General features: G+C 37.3%; 1 protein-coding gene across 1 annotated transcript in view; it reads right to left on the bottom strand.

Annotated features, from left to right (window-relative positions):
* The window catches only part of LOC124170151 (bax inhibitor 1), a 56,142-nt gene extending 39,377 nt beyond the window's left edge, over positions 1 to 16,765 (bottom strand). Inside the window, exon 1 of the mRNA XM_046548845.1 lies at positions 16,567 to 16,765. Coding sequence (XP_046404801.1) covers positions 16,567 to 16,613 — 47 coding nt within the window. The 5' untranslated portion in view covers positions 16,614 to 16,765. The remainder of the gene's footprint in view (positions 1 to 16,566) is intronic.
* Positions 16,766 to 18,114: the final 1,349 nt, after the last annotated feature.

Genomic DNA, 18,114 nt, shown 5'->3' with positions numbered 1-18,114 from the left:
ACCGTTGTAAAGTGAGGCGCGTAATAACCGGAATTTACTGTATATGAATAATATAAAGGAACTTCTTCTTGCCCTAGGGTGGGCACACAAAAAACTTAGAGATTGATAGAAAAACGAAAAATAAAATAAAAGTGGGGAACTTACGGGGAAAGGTTGTTTCTACAAATCTTCGATGGGACGCAGCCCATCTTTCTCAAGTGAGGAGAGGAGGGAAAGTGAGGAAAGGGCATAAGGAAGGGTGCAAAGCAGAGGGAAGAGATGGAGGGAGGAAAAACGGTGGACGGGGATTGGTCGTGTTCTTTCTAATGGGCGCGGTTGATTCCTGGTCCAGAAAACGCACGGAAGCCCAAATACATGCCTGCACCAGATCCTTCAGCTCTAGGGGGGTGGTGGACGGGGGGAGGGATGCCAATATTCCTACTTTGTAGCACTCGTCAAATAATGATTTAAGGGAGGAGGCATGAACGGCAACTGTGTATATATATGTGTATACTTTAAATTATATTACTGTTTAAAAAACGCGATCGTAATATTTTTATGTAAAAATATTGTACATCGTTGTCATCATCGTATTTTATATTGTTCATGTTTTCTCTTACATAGCCCTGAGGATGATTTTAAATAAATCGAAACGTTGGCTATAACTTGTTTTAAATTGACCTAAACTCCAAGAAACATTATTAAATGTATTAAACAAGGTCAAGAATAGAAGAGAAAAAAAAATAATGATAACTAAATTATAAAATTCACGTTTTTTTCCAGGTTTTCACGGTCTGTTGATAAGCCATTTTAGGAAGAAATATTGATCACAGAAAACTCACTGGCCGCACGCTAATTAAAAATATAGCAAACACGATAAATGCCGGGGATTCAAATGCAGCAATGAAAGTGTTCTTATGACGTCGCCTATCGTTAGCAAAATTTAGAGCTGGTTAAAGGTTGTGAGTGGGAAAACAAGAGGGTGGCAAGGAAGTGAAGAGGTGTCTGATTTCTCGCCAGGGTTAATGGTCCCTTTGGTTAAAGGTCATCCAATCACAGCCTTAAGGTCTGCGTCTCGTCATGACACACGGACCAGTATTTGCGCTTTGAATATACGTGTGCAAAGACATGCGTGGACAGTAGCTGCGAGTGAATGACCTATATTTCTTTTGATCCATCAATCGTAGATCTAAAATCAAGTTTGAGAGGTTTTTAAGGTTTTGCGACGAATTTCACAGCTATTTCCAGGTTTTTTCTCGGTAGACGAAATTCATGGCTTATTCACGGTTTTGAGGCTTTCACGGTTGAGTGGGAACCCTAATATTAGCAATGAAAGACACTTTGTTACTTCCATAATTTATTTAAAAATTAAAACTAACTAACTACATACCTAGGATTTTTTTATCTTACAGAAGCCAGAGACCAGATTTTGAAGGAAGGGTATTTTGCAAACTTCAATTTTTTTATCCGAATTATTTCATGCGGGGAATATTTAGTAATGGTCATTTTGGAGTTCTGAGCTGCAGAAAAAAATCACAACTTTCAATTCAACAGGAATGGAGTTACAGATGAAAATAAAAATATTCATGTATTGAAAGTTGCGGCGATGAAGGGAGTCATTTCCAAAGGTCCATATTTCATAAACTAATGACAATAGGATGGTTTCCTATTATTTTTTATTGCCTAAATCGAAAGATTATTACTCCTGGAGTAGGTATTTCGGGCTTTTAGATTTTTAAATGACGATATCTATTTTTCGCGATTAAATGAAAAGTGGAAATTTTCAAACGCGCGAAAACGCGACGGGTAAGTATTAATGCCGGGAAATCTCTCTGTGTGGCGTATTTCTGGTTCCCGCTGCCGCCCTGTGAGGTGACCTTGAGGCGAGTTGAGCGCTGATACGACGCAGGCTGCTTGCGGGTAGCTGAGTACCCTGCTGGCTGGTAGCGCTTGGCTTAAATAAGGATTATTAATACCTTATCAAATGAAGAAAACTTTCCAACCTTAGCCAGTTTTAATAAGTGATTATTAAGACATGTTTCCCTGAGCTCTGCGCGTCATGCATGCACTGGTAACCTCAGACGATGCATAACTCCTATCTTCTCGTATAGAAACTAGGTCCCTGTGACGTCACGTGGAGTGGCATCGCATGGGCTCCAATCTGCCCCTTTTCAAATGAGGATAAAAATGGACCATTGCCATTAGTCTAAACCGGTATTTCTAAAACGAAATAATTTGTATATTATGAATACAGTAATGGTGGGTAACGAATCACAATCAATGCCTTTTGTTTTCTTTGATGAAGGAAACTACCCTATTGTCATGGAAAAAGTAGATGGCAAGAATGGAAAAGGAATGAAATACGTAAGAAGGATGGGAAAGATATGAAATGTGTAGGTATGAAAAGATTTGCTGATAGGAGAATTGAGTGGAGATCTGTGTAAAGCTAATTTTAAGATTGGTGACCAGTGATGATGTGATGATGATTATGATGGAAGGGTATGATAAGGAATGAAGAAGATGGAACAACCTTGTAGGCCATATATTCAGACATAATGGCATGATGAAGAAAATTGATAAGGGACATTTAGATAGCAAGAATGGAAGAAGAAGATCTCAAATAAAATAAGTGGAACGAGTGTGCTGAGCCCACTCCCAGCGGGCTTTCCCCTCTCTTATCAATGCAGGTCCACAGAGGGATAGGCGCATTTCTAATTTTAAAATGTAGAAAAAAAAGGCAGGGTCTTATGTACGAATTTAATTGGAATGTTCATGTACAAATTGAGGTCAGAGGACCTCTTAACACGTTCCGTGCTCATGACGTAGCGTCTACGTCATGGCAGTCACTACCCAGTGACTGATGACGTAGACGCTACGTCATGATTCCCTTTTGCGTTATATTCCGCCCTGAGCGCCAGCCACCGCTGTTAGGGTATGGGAGAGGGTCAGTCACCACTCTTCGCCTGTTTGCCGTGCGGAAAGCTCCGAAAAAAATTTTTTTCGATTTTTTCTGTGTTTTTCTATTTTACCCGGTTTTGCTCTGCAAGGACGTCTTTGGGGGTGGCTTTTTACAGTGTATTTTTTGATTACTTTAATTTTATAATGCAAAAAACAGTTGTATATTCTCATAATTGTTCTTATACCTTAAAAAAAAACTTTTACAAATATTCAAAGCGAAATAATAAAAAGAAGCTTTTACATTTGACGAGGATAGGTAATTACTTTATTACAAGGTATTTTATCTTTCTTTGTGACTTTTAACGCAATGATTAGATTGTGTTTATTTAATTGGTTTTTACAAGAAGGAATACAGATATTTTTCCCTTGTAGCTATTTTCATTTTTAACGTCAATTAACGCTATCGTGGTAGATTGCTTAGCTGGTTGCCTAATTTCGGACACACTCCAGGTATGTGTATTTTTATCCTTACGATAACAATAAATGCTTCCGTTCTTATACTTTTTAAGTTTCAGAGTGAATTTTATTTGCTATGATTTCATCATGGCAAAATTTGTTGTTATCCCTGTTTATTTGCTGCTATGCATGAAATAATATATTTCCATAAATTTTACAATAACTTCAGTAAAGTCCTGGTTCCACATTGCAATTTATTTTTACTATTTACATTTCCTGCACAATAGCCAGACTTCCCCATCCTTATGTTCACTAGCATTTGAATTAGAGACTCATTACTTGATTTTTTCCATAATATCCGAAATACTTACAAGCATTCTATTTGGCATCCTCCCCAACAAAAAAAATGCCTAAGAGAACAATTTCCACTAACCCAGTCACATACCGCCGAACTCGGAGAAACTGATCCGGCCCGAGGATATATACATCCGAGGATATAAAATGGGCAATACGTGTCCTGAAGGAAACCATAGAAGAATTTCCCCACTTTTTGGCCTTATTTTTCGTGCTAGAATTATCCAAATCTCCCGTATCTCCTATAATTGAAAAGCTTGATCTTTATATGACTTGCATTGGTTCAGGAGAGAGAAGTCGCTTGATCAATTCATGTCTATTCTCCAAGCCGTTCAAATCAACAAGAACCTATCTACGTTCTCTGACTCTAACACTTCTCTGGCCCACTGATTATTCAAAATTAGCCCCATATAGACGCATTCAAGGAAACAGTGGAAAAAGTAGTGAACCGCTCACGTGACCTAAGTTTGGAAGAGTCTATGATTCCATGGAGAGCTAGGCTGGGATATAGTGAATATATGAGGGGAAAGCGCTACAGGTACGCAATGAAGTTGTATATGTTGACGGAAGCAAAGGGTTTGGCGCTGCAGGTTCTCCAACTCAGAAGTGTCTGGAAAAGGGGAGTCGGAGAAGATGGTAAACAAATGATGGAGGATCATTTTGACTGAGGCTAATCCTTTCATATTGATAACTTTTATAACAGTGTAGCCAGTTCTAGATTCCATCCAAATGGGAAACCTAACTTGACGGGGACACTGAGGAGAGGCAAGAAAGTTATTCCTCTTTTGGTGCTCTGCTACGAATTAAAGAAAAGTGAGGTGGTGGAGGCCTTTCATGAGCATAAAATCGGTATCCTAAGGTGGACGGATTAGAGGGAAGTGCGGATGATCATCGCTGAATTCAGTGCAAAAAATGAACGAATCTACGAAAAGGCGAGGGTGCACGCCAAGAAAGCCACAGGCGGTGGTTGAATATAGCAATTAAAATTGTGGCATCGATCATTGGGATCAAATGATGTCTGACTTTCCCATTGAAAGAAAATTCATCTAATGGTACTAAAAATTGGGAATCCACCTACTGAAATCACTGTTGCTGAAACGTAATTTTTATTCAAAGAAAAATTTTGAAAAATTCCTCTCATCGACTTTCTAATTCCAGTTATAGAATCTCTTATGACAATATCTGTACCTTCGATCCCTTTGAGGAGATAGTCATCCTAGTCTGCCTCAACCAAAACCAAGGGCTTATTAGGACTTACAGGTATATAGGATTTCCCCGATTATATGAAAAACACGATAGACAGAAAAGACGAAAACAGAAGAGATGTAGGCAGTGCTTCAAGAATAATGTCCACCAGGATACATCATATTATAGCCCCACCTGCCTATCTGATCCTCGATTGTGTCTCGACTGTTTCCAGAAGTATCACAAGAATTTGTGATGCGGAAAATTATTTACCCAGCGGGAAAAAAATATTTTTTAATGTTTACCTTTTATATTTTCTATTTCAATATTTATTTAAAAAGATATTATTTTATGCAAAGTGTTTAGTGACTGAAAAATTATTCTAAAAATGCTGGTCAATTTTTGATTTGTAAAACAATATGTTTCATTGCAACAATTCTTCGTTTATACAAATTTCCCCTTTCATTTATAAACCAATGTATATCATTATAAAATCTTATCCAGAGGATATCATATCGTTCATAATAATTTTTCCACCATAGGGAGCAACACTTTTGCTGGAAATATTGGTAATACTCGCAATATTTTCTTTTGAGCAATGAAACATTTAAAATCGTATTTAAATGTATCATTTCCAGATTATAAAAATAATGTTTGCTGCATTACTATTTCCATTATTTTTTTCCAGAAAGTGATAAAGTCTGAACGGGTTTTCGCTACAGTACTGACAAAGAGCAAAGAAATGTGGGAAACATGTAGGTGTGTTGCGGGACGGTATCAAAAGTTTGACAGGATACTTAGAAAATTTAAATTTCAAATTTTTATCAAATGAAGGGTTATTTTTTTAAAAAAAGTGCGAAAACATGTAGCAGGCATCACAAATCATAAGATCACGTCGTTAAAATAATAATAAAAAAATACAAATTTTTGCCAAAAAGTCAGCCACAGGGCATTTTCTTCAAAAAACGGTCAGCACGGAATGTGTTAAAACACAACATTGGAAGTAATTACACTATCATCTGTTAAACGCACATGATAACTCACACTTTCGTATCAACAGGAGACTTGAATGTGAAATCAGCCGCATTTTGATAATAGTTATTTAAAGAATGCGAGATATTGTTGCAAATGAACAAATGTATCAGTTTGTGCTCCGTTAACGTCCAGGAATATTTACCGGTTTTTTGTTTTTTTTTTATTATTTAAAAACCAATTTTAGGAAACAATAGCAATATGTATTTAGGAAGTAAGATATGCCGTCGCATGTTCTCTGTTAAATTCTGTGCATTTTGGTACCTCATTTGTAGTTTGGTTGCGTATAAGTTGAGAAAAAGGTAGTACAGTATACAGTAGAAATAATATAGAAGATTGATATAAGAAGCATTTTTAAGAAGAAATATGTAGGTGTTAAAAGATAAGCTGATAGGAAAATTGAGCGGACAGCTGCGTCACACTTATCTTAGGATTCTTGACTACTGATGACGATGAACGGTGAAGTAAACAGGGTATTCGAAGAATGTTCAAATCTTTTTAACACAGCTTGCTGGGAGGTTTTTTCTTTGCCTTCTAAGAGATTAAGTCTGCGCACCTGGGCAGGGATAAGAAATAGCAAAAACAAATTCACCTTCAAATTTCTTACAAGGATGTTATCTTTTCCTCAAAAATTCTTAGAAAAGCTACACTATCTGTCATTGGCTTATCTCACATTATCTCCTATACATACAGTGTGATGTGTGACTGACTGACTTGTTCACTTCTAGAAGGGCTGGAGAGTTGAAATTTGGCACACATGCGGGGAACGGGAATGATTCGGAGTAAATACCCGAAAACCGGAGGTTTACATAACACTCCGTTGCTAGAATATCAAAATGGAAGAAATTTTGCATTTCCTGGAGATGATTTTCCTTTTTTTAATTTAATGCACGCAAACCCTTGGTACCATGCGGACGGTTTATGTCAATTTCGAAAGCTGAGGAATGTGCCCAAGCACTCATGTAATGTTTTAAGTTAATGTTTAAGTTTATTGCTTCCAAAATGGCGTCCAAAAATTGATTTTTCAGAAAAAAATTCATACTTTCCGCTCTCCTCGGCCTATTATTATGAGTTGTACAGCAAAAATGATTATTCAACATGCTCATATGGTCCTTTACAGTAGGTTGGGAACTACCTGTTCCCGTCGACCGAGATTTTCCACAAAAAAATTAAACAATTCCAAAAATGCCATTTCCAAAAGATAAACACTACATTTCGTCAACTTTTACCCGTCAGATTTATTTTAAACTTTACAATTGCATGAAGCAATAGATAGCAATTTGGAAAAAGTCAATTTTTTTCAACTTTTGCCATCCACTCCCCTGATAAAAAATTTAAAATGGCGGACACTTCCAATTTTTTCGGGCAGACATTTGCTATTTATTTTGACACTCCGAAAATATGGATGCCATCATTTACTTTTTACTTCATTATGAATTTTAATGAATGTGACCATGCAATCTAATTATTTTTTGGGGGATTTTACATGAATTATTGCAAAAATTTGGACTGAAAATATATTTAATGACATAATTACATTATTTCCAATACTCTCCATCTCCTCAACATACATTTGACATATCGACGACGAAAATGATTATTATGCATTGCCATCTACTCCACAACCAATCAAACTCCAATAAATTTTATTCGTAGATGCGCTAAGCGTGATAGCGCTTCCCTTCCCCCTGGCTGGCAAAGCTAGGACTTGGGATCAGGAGCAAGCTTTATCCTTAGGGAGCCCACGCCGAGCACCAGGAGTCTAATCTCATCTCCATCTAAATGAAAGATTATTACTCCTAGAGTACGCATTTCATGCTTTCAGATTTTTAAATGACGATATCTATTTTTCGTGATTAAATGAAAAGTGAGAATTTTCAAGCGCGCGAAAACACGATGGCTAAGTATGAATGATGGGAAAACTACGTGTGACGTCATTCTGGTTCCCGCTGCCGCAAGTGAGGTGACCTTGGGGAGAGGCTCTGAGCACTGATGCGACGCAGGATGCTAGCAGGTAGTAGAGTATCCTACTAGCTGGTAGCGCTTGGCTTAAATAAGGATCATTAATACCTTATCAAATGAAGAAAACTTTCCGACCTTAGCCAGTTTTAATAAGTGATTATTAAGACATGTTTCCCTGAGCTCTGTGCCTCATGCATCCATTGGTAACCTCAGACGATGTAAAACTCCTATCTACTCGTATAGAAACTAAGTCCCTGTGACGTCACGTGCAGTGGCATCTCATGGGCGCCAATCTAACCCCTTTCAAATGAGGTTAAAATTGACCATTAACATTCGTCTAAACTGGGATTTCTAAAACCAAATAATTTGTATATTATGAATACACTAATGGTGGGTAAGGAATGGCAATCAATGTACATTTTTCGCTTTCTTTGATGGAGGAAACTACCCTATTCACCACTTTACACGACACCGCTTTTGACTGCGCCTTCGTACAAACGTCAGATTGCGTAAGTACGTGCCCCGTGTCAAACAGCCTTCATACAGAGTCATCCACTCCACAGCCGATCAAACTCTAATAAATTCTATTCATAGATGCACTTAGCGTGATAGCGCTTCCCTTCCCCCTGGCTGGCAAAGCTAGGACTTGGGATCAGTTATTACTCGTATTAAAATTGTCTGAACACCCACAAAATTAGACAGTGAAGCCAGATCTGGGGATTGTAGGGAGCGAGCTTTATCCTTAGGGAGCGCCCACGCTGAGCACCGAGAGTCTAATCTCATTTACCACCCACACCAAGAGATTTCAACACACCCATCAACCCAAAAACTCATGGATTCCTTTCGAATTTGGCATAATTACACCCCTTTTCCCAACTGATGATGGATGACCTTGAACACACTCGAGGCCCAATCACAGAAGAGTGGCAGGTGTGTAGGAGTCTCTCTCCGACTTTCGTGCAGTGAACATCGCTCTCTAACTCGCACTTTGACTAAACTTTCCCTATAATAGCTGCAAATAGGTTAGTTTCCTTCATCAAAGAAAACGAAAGGCATTGATTGCGATTCGTTACCCACCATTAGTGTATTCATAATGTACAAATTAATTGGTTTTTGAAATACCGGTTTAGACGAATGGTAAGGGTCAAATTTTATCCTCATTTGAAAAAGGCCAGATTGGCGCCCATGCGATTCCACTCCACGTGACGTCACAGGGACCTAGTTTCTACACGAGAGGATAGGAGTTATACATCGCCTGAGGTTACCAATGCATGCATGAGGCACAGAGCTCAGGGAAACATGTCTTAATAATCACCTACTAAAACTGGCTAAGGTCGGAAAGTTTTCTTCGTTTGATAAGGTATTAATAAACCTTTTTTAAGCCAAGCGCTACCTTTCAGCAAGGTACTCAGCTACCCGCTGGCAGCCTGCGACATATCAGCGCTAAGCCTCGCCCCAAGGTCACCTCACCGGGCGGGAGGGGGAACCAGAAATACGACGTACGGAGATATTTCCTGGCATTCATACTTGAGCGTCGCGTTTTCGTGCGCTTGAAAATTTTCACTTTTCATTTAATCGCGAAAAATAGATATTGTCATTTAAAAATCTAAAAGCGTGAAATACGTTCTCCAGGAGTAATAATCTTTCGATTAAGGTAATAAAAAAATAATAGGAAACCACCCTATTGATTCAATGATTGGGTTATTGATACAAATTAGCAGCCCAAACTGTGATATGTGTGGGTGAATGGAATATCGGACGTAAAAGTAAAAAAAATTCATCGGGAGGAAAAATCTGAAAACTTGAAAAAGTCGATTAGTTTTCGAGATATATCGACTTGAATTAACATGGGAGCCTTATGAGACTAAAACATTTTAGGTTTTTTTCGGTATTTGCAAATGCGTCAGGAACATGAAAAACCTTTGACATAAACTAGATTTTTTGGTGTTGCTGTCATTGCGACGAATTGATATTTAGTATATTTTATGATTTTTTGAAAGTGCCCCATGCTTTTCTTATGGCACTAACTTTTTAATTTTTTTGACCAACTTGCAATCATCGCGGGACAAATTCCTTGAAACGCAAGATACTAGATTTTTTGATTGATTTTTTGGCTATCTTGGAATTTTCATGTGTCGAAACAATAGGGTAGTTTCCTTCATCAAAGAAAACGAAAGGCATTGATTGCGATTCGTTACCCACCATTAGTGTATTCATAATACACAAATTATTTGGTTTTTGAAATACCGGTTTAGACGAATGGCAAGGGTCAAATTTTATCCTCATTTGAAATAGGCCAGATTGGCGCCCACGCGATTCCACTCCACGTGATGTCACAGGGACCTAGTTTCTACACGAGAGGATAGGAGTTATACATCGTCTGAGGTTACCAATGCATGCATGAGGCTCAGAGCTCAGGGAAACATGTCTTAATAATCACCTACTAAAACTGGCTAAGGTCGGAAAGTTTTCTTCGTTTGATAAGGTAATAATAAACCTTTTTTAAGCCAAGCGCTACCATCCAGCAAGGTACTCAGCTATCCGCTAGCATCCTGCGACGTATCAGCGCTAAGCCTCGCCTCAAGGTCACCTCACCGGGCGGGAGGGGGAACCAGAAATACGACGTACGGAGATATTTCCCGGCATTCATACTTGAGCGTCGCGTTTTCGTGCGCTTGAAAATTTTCACTTTTCATTTAATCGCGAAAAATAGATGTTGTCATTTAAAAATCTAAAAGCGTGAAATACGTACTCCGGGAGTAATAATCTTTCGATTAAGGCAATAAAAAAATAATTGGAAACCACCCTATTCCGAGGAATAAACGATTTCGATTTTCCATTGTAGAGGTGGTCGAATTTTCAATCTTGGATTTCGGCGTTGAGACATGTGCCATGTGAAAATTTGTACACTTATTTCCATGGACAGGCAACGCTGGTCGGCTGTATTGAGGGGAAAGGGGAGGGAATGGAGGGGAACGGTGAGGTGGAAGAGAAAGCACTTCTGATTGGCTACTCTCTCTTCCGCCCAGCCGCCAACAGTTGGGAAAAGGGTATATGTAAGGGTAAGTATGTAAGGGTAGAAAAGGGTATAGAAAAGGGTAATGTATGTAAGGGTAAGGGTCTCACAAACATTATGCGTCACACACTGGCAAATTTTTATTTCATTAGAAATAAATGTCCTGAAAGCTTTCTAAAGACAATTTATAACGCCTTAGTAAATACCAGGCTAAGCTATGGCATTTTTTGTTGGGGTGGCGCATATCTAAACTCCTTGAAACCTGCTGTTTTTTTACGAAAAAGAATTGTACGTATTATTTTGAAAAAGGACAGATTTGAAAGATCCTTCCCACTTTTTCTTCATTTGGGTTTGCTTCCGTTGAGGCATCTATATATTTAAAAGGTCCAACGATGTTTTTATGCTAGAAGTGGCAACTCTAAAATATTTCAGTCCCTGCCTTCTCCCTTTACCCAGCGTAAAATAAGTGTGCCCTTACCACAACCAAATTTGACTTTGTTTAAAAGATGTTTTTTGTACGTAGGACCAAAGGTTTTTAATTTGTTACCCCAGTCATGTTTTCTTTCAAAGTCTTTAAAAAAGTTTTTGCAAAATGTACATTCTTGGCTTCTCACTAAAGAAAGTGTAGAACAAATATTGTTGTAAATGAATTATAAATAGTACTTTAGTTGTTTTTTTTTCATGTACGCACTTAAGCTGTGATTGTATAGATTATCAAGGTAACACAAAATGAGCTACACTATATGTAAAGCATAAATATTATTATTTTGGATGGTAGCCTCAAACAGGTTATCCTTCGCGGCTACCTTAAATTACTCAAATTTGTTATTGTCATGTAATTTTTGTGTGGAGTAATAAAATTATTTATTATTATTATATGTGACCCTTCCTAGAAAAAGATAACGATGGAGTAGATTAAAAAAATCACAAGGCAACCACTTCCTAGCCATTAAAAAATTCACACCGATTTCCTTTGGATTACTAAGCAGGAGTCACTTTCCAAAGGAACTCCCACATTTTCCAAGGAGCCATCCAGTCCTTACTCAAGCATTTCTTGGTAAATAAAAGCCCACGGTAAATAAATTACTGACAACAAAACAGCTGCTGAGTCAGTATAATGGTTTGTGAAACACCTGGAGACAGTAAAAAAACTTGTGCACACATCCGGGTGTCAAGCCACTCAGGGAAGAAAAATTAATGCATAATTTTCTAGGGAAATTTGGTAAAATTCAAAGGTTAATCTTAAGCCATTACTGAGATAAATTAGAATTTTAAAACACCCAAAATTACTTCCATACAGGCGGTCCTCGACTTTCGTACAATTCACACTTTCGTATGTTCCAAATTGACACAAAATACTTGACTTTCTTTCGCTGAATTCGGACTTCCGAACACTTGTCAGTTAATTTTTTTTTCAATTCCCGCAGTGTTAACTGCACATTCCAACATTCAACTATTTCATATAGCAGTACATGCTGACAATACGAACGTATACAATCAAGGGCAGAGATCGAGAGAGACTTTAATCACGGCGATTTCTTTGAGAAAGGCATTGGTCCTTCATCAAGAGAAGAAGAAAGCTGAGGTTCAGCCTTCATTGGAGAGATTTTTGTTGTTGTTGTTCACCAGACGCCATCACACAGCTTTCAATAAAATTAATAAATAAAAGTGCTGCTATCTTATCGAGTTTTTCAGTTTGAGTGCTCTTTACTTCATGTAGGACATATACACCTTCAGCAATGATATTCCTCGAAATATCCGAATTCCATGTCTTTTATCTTTTTTGAATAACATGTGAAATACATACATGCGATCCCTAGATGCGCTGTAACAGGATGTCACCCACCAAGGAAGAGGTGTAAAAATTTTGATGTAACAAGAGTGAGGGTTCAACAATTGCAAGTGTCCATGATATATTTTATTGAATGAGTTATTCATTAAAAGAAAAAACATTAAGTAAAGAACTCATGACCTTCACTATCCAATTTTCTTTCATGTATTGCAGCACTTGGGTGTGCTATGGTGGTGAATCAATTTTTAATAGTAAGTTTTGACATGAATTAAGTGGATTTCGAATTCTTACTTAAACTACAAGTGATAAAAAAATCACAAAAGTAGCGCTCCTTACACTTCCATAAGCTTCCTTCCATCTTTCCTTAAGGCCTGGTTACACGGTGCATTAACCCATACGGGTTAATGTCTAAATGTATGATCGCGAGAATGAACGGAAAAATTCACCGTGCAACCACCCCAAAATGTACAAATGCATGAACGCATGAACGGAAAATAGAAACTGTTCTAATTTCGTTCATGCATTCGCACAAGTTGATAACAAAGCCACCTGGTGGGAAACGACACAATTAGTTGTCATCTGCAGGGCTATTCAGTAACTCTTTACGCGTATTTGTACTGTATCGTAAGTGCTTGAATCCTACCACAAACTCACCATTTGCATCTACACTAATATTCATATAGAATATCCCTGTATGTATGCCGGACATACCAAGATTATGCCTATGGTATCTTATTAGTTGTATTATGCCGGAACAAAACAATCGATGAGGTTATAACAGAGTTTTCAACAGGACATTTGTGAAATACAACGGCTATCATACGACTTATAGAACACATTTAAACATAATTTATATCATACGAATTAACGACAATTCTATCTTTTATACGTCCGAGGTGGGAATGCACTGGCCCACCACAAAAATACGACTAACATTAGCAAATTCATAAATCAACCAGATCTCTAATTAACCAACATCTTTTCCATCAACAGCAAATATCTTCTTAACTTCATAACCGTCCCGGACAAAAGTAGAACAAAGTATTAAAAATATCTACTTCCAACTAGTATTAACTTTGATTACGTTTTGAAATAAATAGAGTACTATTGAGATAACATCAAGCGAGCGATAACGATAAATATTAAATATAAATAAATATTACTGGCACGAAATGAAACAACTTCGGCAACTACAATGAACACCACTGCTTACACGGTGCAAATATATTACCAGTACGTGAAATTTCTTGGTCCTACAGGAAACAACGAAAAGGGAATTATTTTCTGGTAGGTATCGTCTGCTTCCTACCTAATGATACTGTTTACACATTTAAATTTTGCGCTCTTTGTAGGGAATAAACAAAAACTAAACGCCTCGCGTTACGAGAAAATGTGTGAAAACTTGTGCGAACGCATATACCGTGTAATCGCTCATTCATGCTTCTCGTTACCTGTACGGGTTAATGCACCGTGTAACCAGGCCTTTAAAGGCTGACATGCCATTGTGCAATCTAATGTACGTACAAAGGTGCAATCAAAATTGTGCCATGTAAAGCAGTGAATTACCAGAACACATGCGAGAATGGGTGGCATGCAAGACTGCAAAATAGGCCCTGCTCTAATTCCAAGCTCGCATTCTCATAATTTAAACATGTTTTCAGTGCTAACCTGAGCAAAGACGTGCCCCGTATAAAATGACCTTTAGATTAGAGTGTATAAAAATAAATATTACCAGATATTCTTGCTTACTTCTGCAAGATTTAAATTAACTGCTTTAATAATAAAATCCCTGATTAGGATTTTTATTAAATTCAAATGCCACACAGTGAACCAGCATTTATCAAAAATAAAGTCATTACGACAGTTGTGTGTGTGTATCAATGCAATACTTAGATGAATGCATAGGTTATTAAAACAGAACAAGATACAGATTTCATGCCATTCACTACTAAATTTTCTGATGGGAAATGAAGCACTTACGCATCAAGGTGGGTGATCATTTTTCAAGCGAAAGGCTGAACATGAAACTTTTTCGTATACCCTCATGAAAATGGTGCACATGAAGACAGCCGGGAATATTTTGATTGATTTCCACGATTTTAATCAAACTTTTCTTATATATTTCAAAATGAATGTGTTGAAGCTATTTCTTTCTTATATGCACTCCTTCTATTTAACGATATCTATAAAAATATTCCCCTTAGATGTTATCACTTCTGTACAACCTTGGAACAAAACATAATTTCAATAGTTATTTAAATACGCCCGGCCAATAGACAAGCCCGCTGGCACTTCAGGGTCAAATTAATATCTTATGAATTCAAATTTGACCTAAAATTCTACAAAATCACAAACGTAAGTATTTCTACTACTTCCACGGGCTTTACACCAAGCCTTCGATTAGGTGGCGCCAAATATCACAATATCGCAAAAACACAGAAACTAATACCGATGCGTGAGTTCTTTGATTTATTACCGTCCATGGGTGGGTTGGTTAAAAATAACACAAGATTAACACATTTCACAATAATTACAAGGCAAGGCAAATGATCACTTCCCAATCACGAGGCTAAAATTGAATGAATTGACTGACAAATTCATATTTTACCTTCAATTCACCAAGAATTGTAAAATTAAGAATTTATTATAACTTCGAGAAGACTGATATCACAACGGTGATAAGATAGTATCAACTATCGGAACACCATCAAGCCCCCTCCAGCGTGACTAGAAATTGACACGGATGTCGAAGGATGAATATATGGGCTCGAAAAAGACAAACATCTTGACACCTAAACCACATACGATTGGAAAAATATCCTAAATGTTCATGACATGTTATTATTTTTTCGATGAAGCACATAGCACCTTCACGCAAATGACGACAAACATTGCGTCACCACTTAGTTACCGGCGAAATAATTTACACACCCGCGGTAACGGTATGAGCTGTTGGCAATTCCCAGTCCACCTTGACGAGAATTACATATCCTTGGAATATGTCGGGATTCCACATGAATGGTGTCGTGTATATTTGCGAGGAATACATTCACTTAGGTGACATAGCCAAAAATGGCTAAATGCATCACCACCGCCTGAGACATTATTGGAAATCGCCATAAAAACTATATTTAGATTCCCTATCTACTGAATTGTGGCTTCTGGGGCCGAGGTACAACACATGGAGAACAATTAATTTACGAATGATTACTATCCTAGTTACACCTATCTGAACGACTTCTAGTCGCGATAAAAATTACTTATTCAAATAAGAGAGAAGATTTAAACAAACAATGGCCCACGAAAAGTATAAATATAATTTTCAGTTCCGGCCGTTATCTTCAAATTTATATATATGTAAAGTAATAACACAATTTTTGTTGACTGTACCACGGCGACATTAGATATTCTAGCCAATTATTTATATGGAGTGAAGTTTCTAGAAACTTAGCTCACATTAAACTCTCACGTTTTCGAGAAAGTTAAATCGGGGAAGAGATTTCTCTTTATGCTAGCTTCCCAGAAAAAACATGGAATGCCTACGTGACTGTTATAGAACTTTTGGCTATAGCAAACAAACACTACCATTAAATAAGGCTTTGAAAGAGGTTTTAACATTAAATATACACCAATGAGCATAACGTTCATGATAAAACACAGTACATGATTAAAATCCCATCAGCGATGGCGGATGGAGATCAACCTTGATGTAATTATTGCCTCTACATTAACACCTTCCATAACAGAGAATTGGAGTTTCTGACCGGTGTATTGCGGATAAAAGCGACTAGTATTTGCAAGTACAGCGTCCATAAGTGTGCTTTCATACCCACAAAAAACATTGTTATTTAAGGACGGACATATTTCAAGACATGTACCAAAATATACTCACAAATTCATGGAGAAGGTATTCACAAACGACTGCACCGTTGGCGCCATGTTAAATAGTAAAACCAACAAAATATCAACACTTTGTAATCTGATGACGTGCAACTCCAAGAATAACTGCACTGAACACTGAAAATTTCTCAGTTTCTGAGGTGACAGACCTTGTTGCTTCCGACACGTAATTAAGCGAGATAGGTTCTGCGCATGCTCAACATTTTTCGAATCGCCGACTCACGCAAGAGCGCTTCGATATGAAAACGTCGGAAAGCTGAATCATAAATGTCATCATACGATAAGTGCAATCTGCCAGTCATGGCTTTTCTAGAAAGCTACACGCTGTGTTTGAAGACGTACACATATTTTAACTATCGCGGCCATTTAAATAATCGAATTTAAGGAAGGCAATACAACGTAATTGTAAGGTTAATTATTTTCGTCAAACGAGCGAAATATGCTAATTTAATTCTCGCTTCGCAGGCTCGGTGTTTGTTTTGTCTTCAGACACCATCCAACCACTTCGCACTTTCACGCACATCATCATCTAGGTTATCTAGCAGTTTTAGGGAATGTAACGGTTGTCTCAAAAATCCTCCAGCTTTATCTCGATCTATCCGCGGGCACTGGAGCTTGGCTACAATAACATCTTATAGGGTTCTAAATTTTCTGGTATTTTCTCTCGTGTAGTGTGGGAAGTAATATACAAATTTCACTTAAAGTAATAGAAGTAGAATTAATATGGAAATGGATGCTTTAAAATCTTCTGATTTTCTGAGGCTGCTGCGGGATTTTTTAAAGTTACACTGACAATACACGTCGTTATTAGTGGGAAATTCAGTCGTTGAGCGTGCGTACAATGCTGATGCAATAAACTTCAGCATTGAGTGGAATCATATTTTATCCAATTGCAATACTGAGTCAACGTTGTATCTATGAAACTACAAATATGAGTGGAAATTGAATTGATAATCAAAGGTAATGAAATATTTTTTAGGAATTGACAAACCTATAGATTCAATTTGAACATGCACACATACATGATGCATCAATGCAATTTCAATTAAAATCTCTATATGAACTTAAAAGGTATGGTTTCTTGAAATTAAAAAAAGAACAGCTTCCTTATAAGGGTTACTGCAACACATTTTACGTTTTTAAAGTATAATAACCCAGCAAATTAAGAAGGGGGACAAGTCTTGCGGTTGTGTTCGACGAGCGGCAGCATTTTACCATGGAAGAAGTAGGAGTCTTCCATGATAATACTTATTCAAGCGAATCAATAATTAAATCCATATTGAATGTGATGACTCTGAAAATCATAAGGGGCATCTTAATCATGTGATTTCGGCTGTAATGAGTGCGTTGAAATATTGTGATGATGGATACTTTTAAATTTAGCGCGTGATGGAGTCCGTAATTTTTTAGCGCCTTTTCACCCAAGAAGAAAGTAAATTATGTATTTTAAATACCGAAATTTACTTTAAACCATTATAATTGCCTTTTATTTAAATTATACTACACATAAAGTTAAAATATTTGGTGAAAGCGTTTAGAA

Source organism: Ischnura elegans, chromosome 13, assembly GCF_921293095.1.
Source record: "Ischnura elegans chromosome 13, ioIscEleg1.1, whole genome shotgun sequence".
NCBI classification, from domain to species: Eukaryota; Metazoa; Arthropoda; class Insecta; order Odonata; family Coenagrionidae; genus Ischnura; species Ischnura elegans.
Note: the sequence above shows the minus strand (reverse complement) of the source record. Positions and strands in the feature narration are given on the sequence as shown.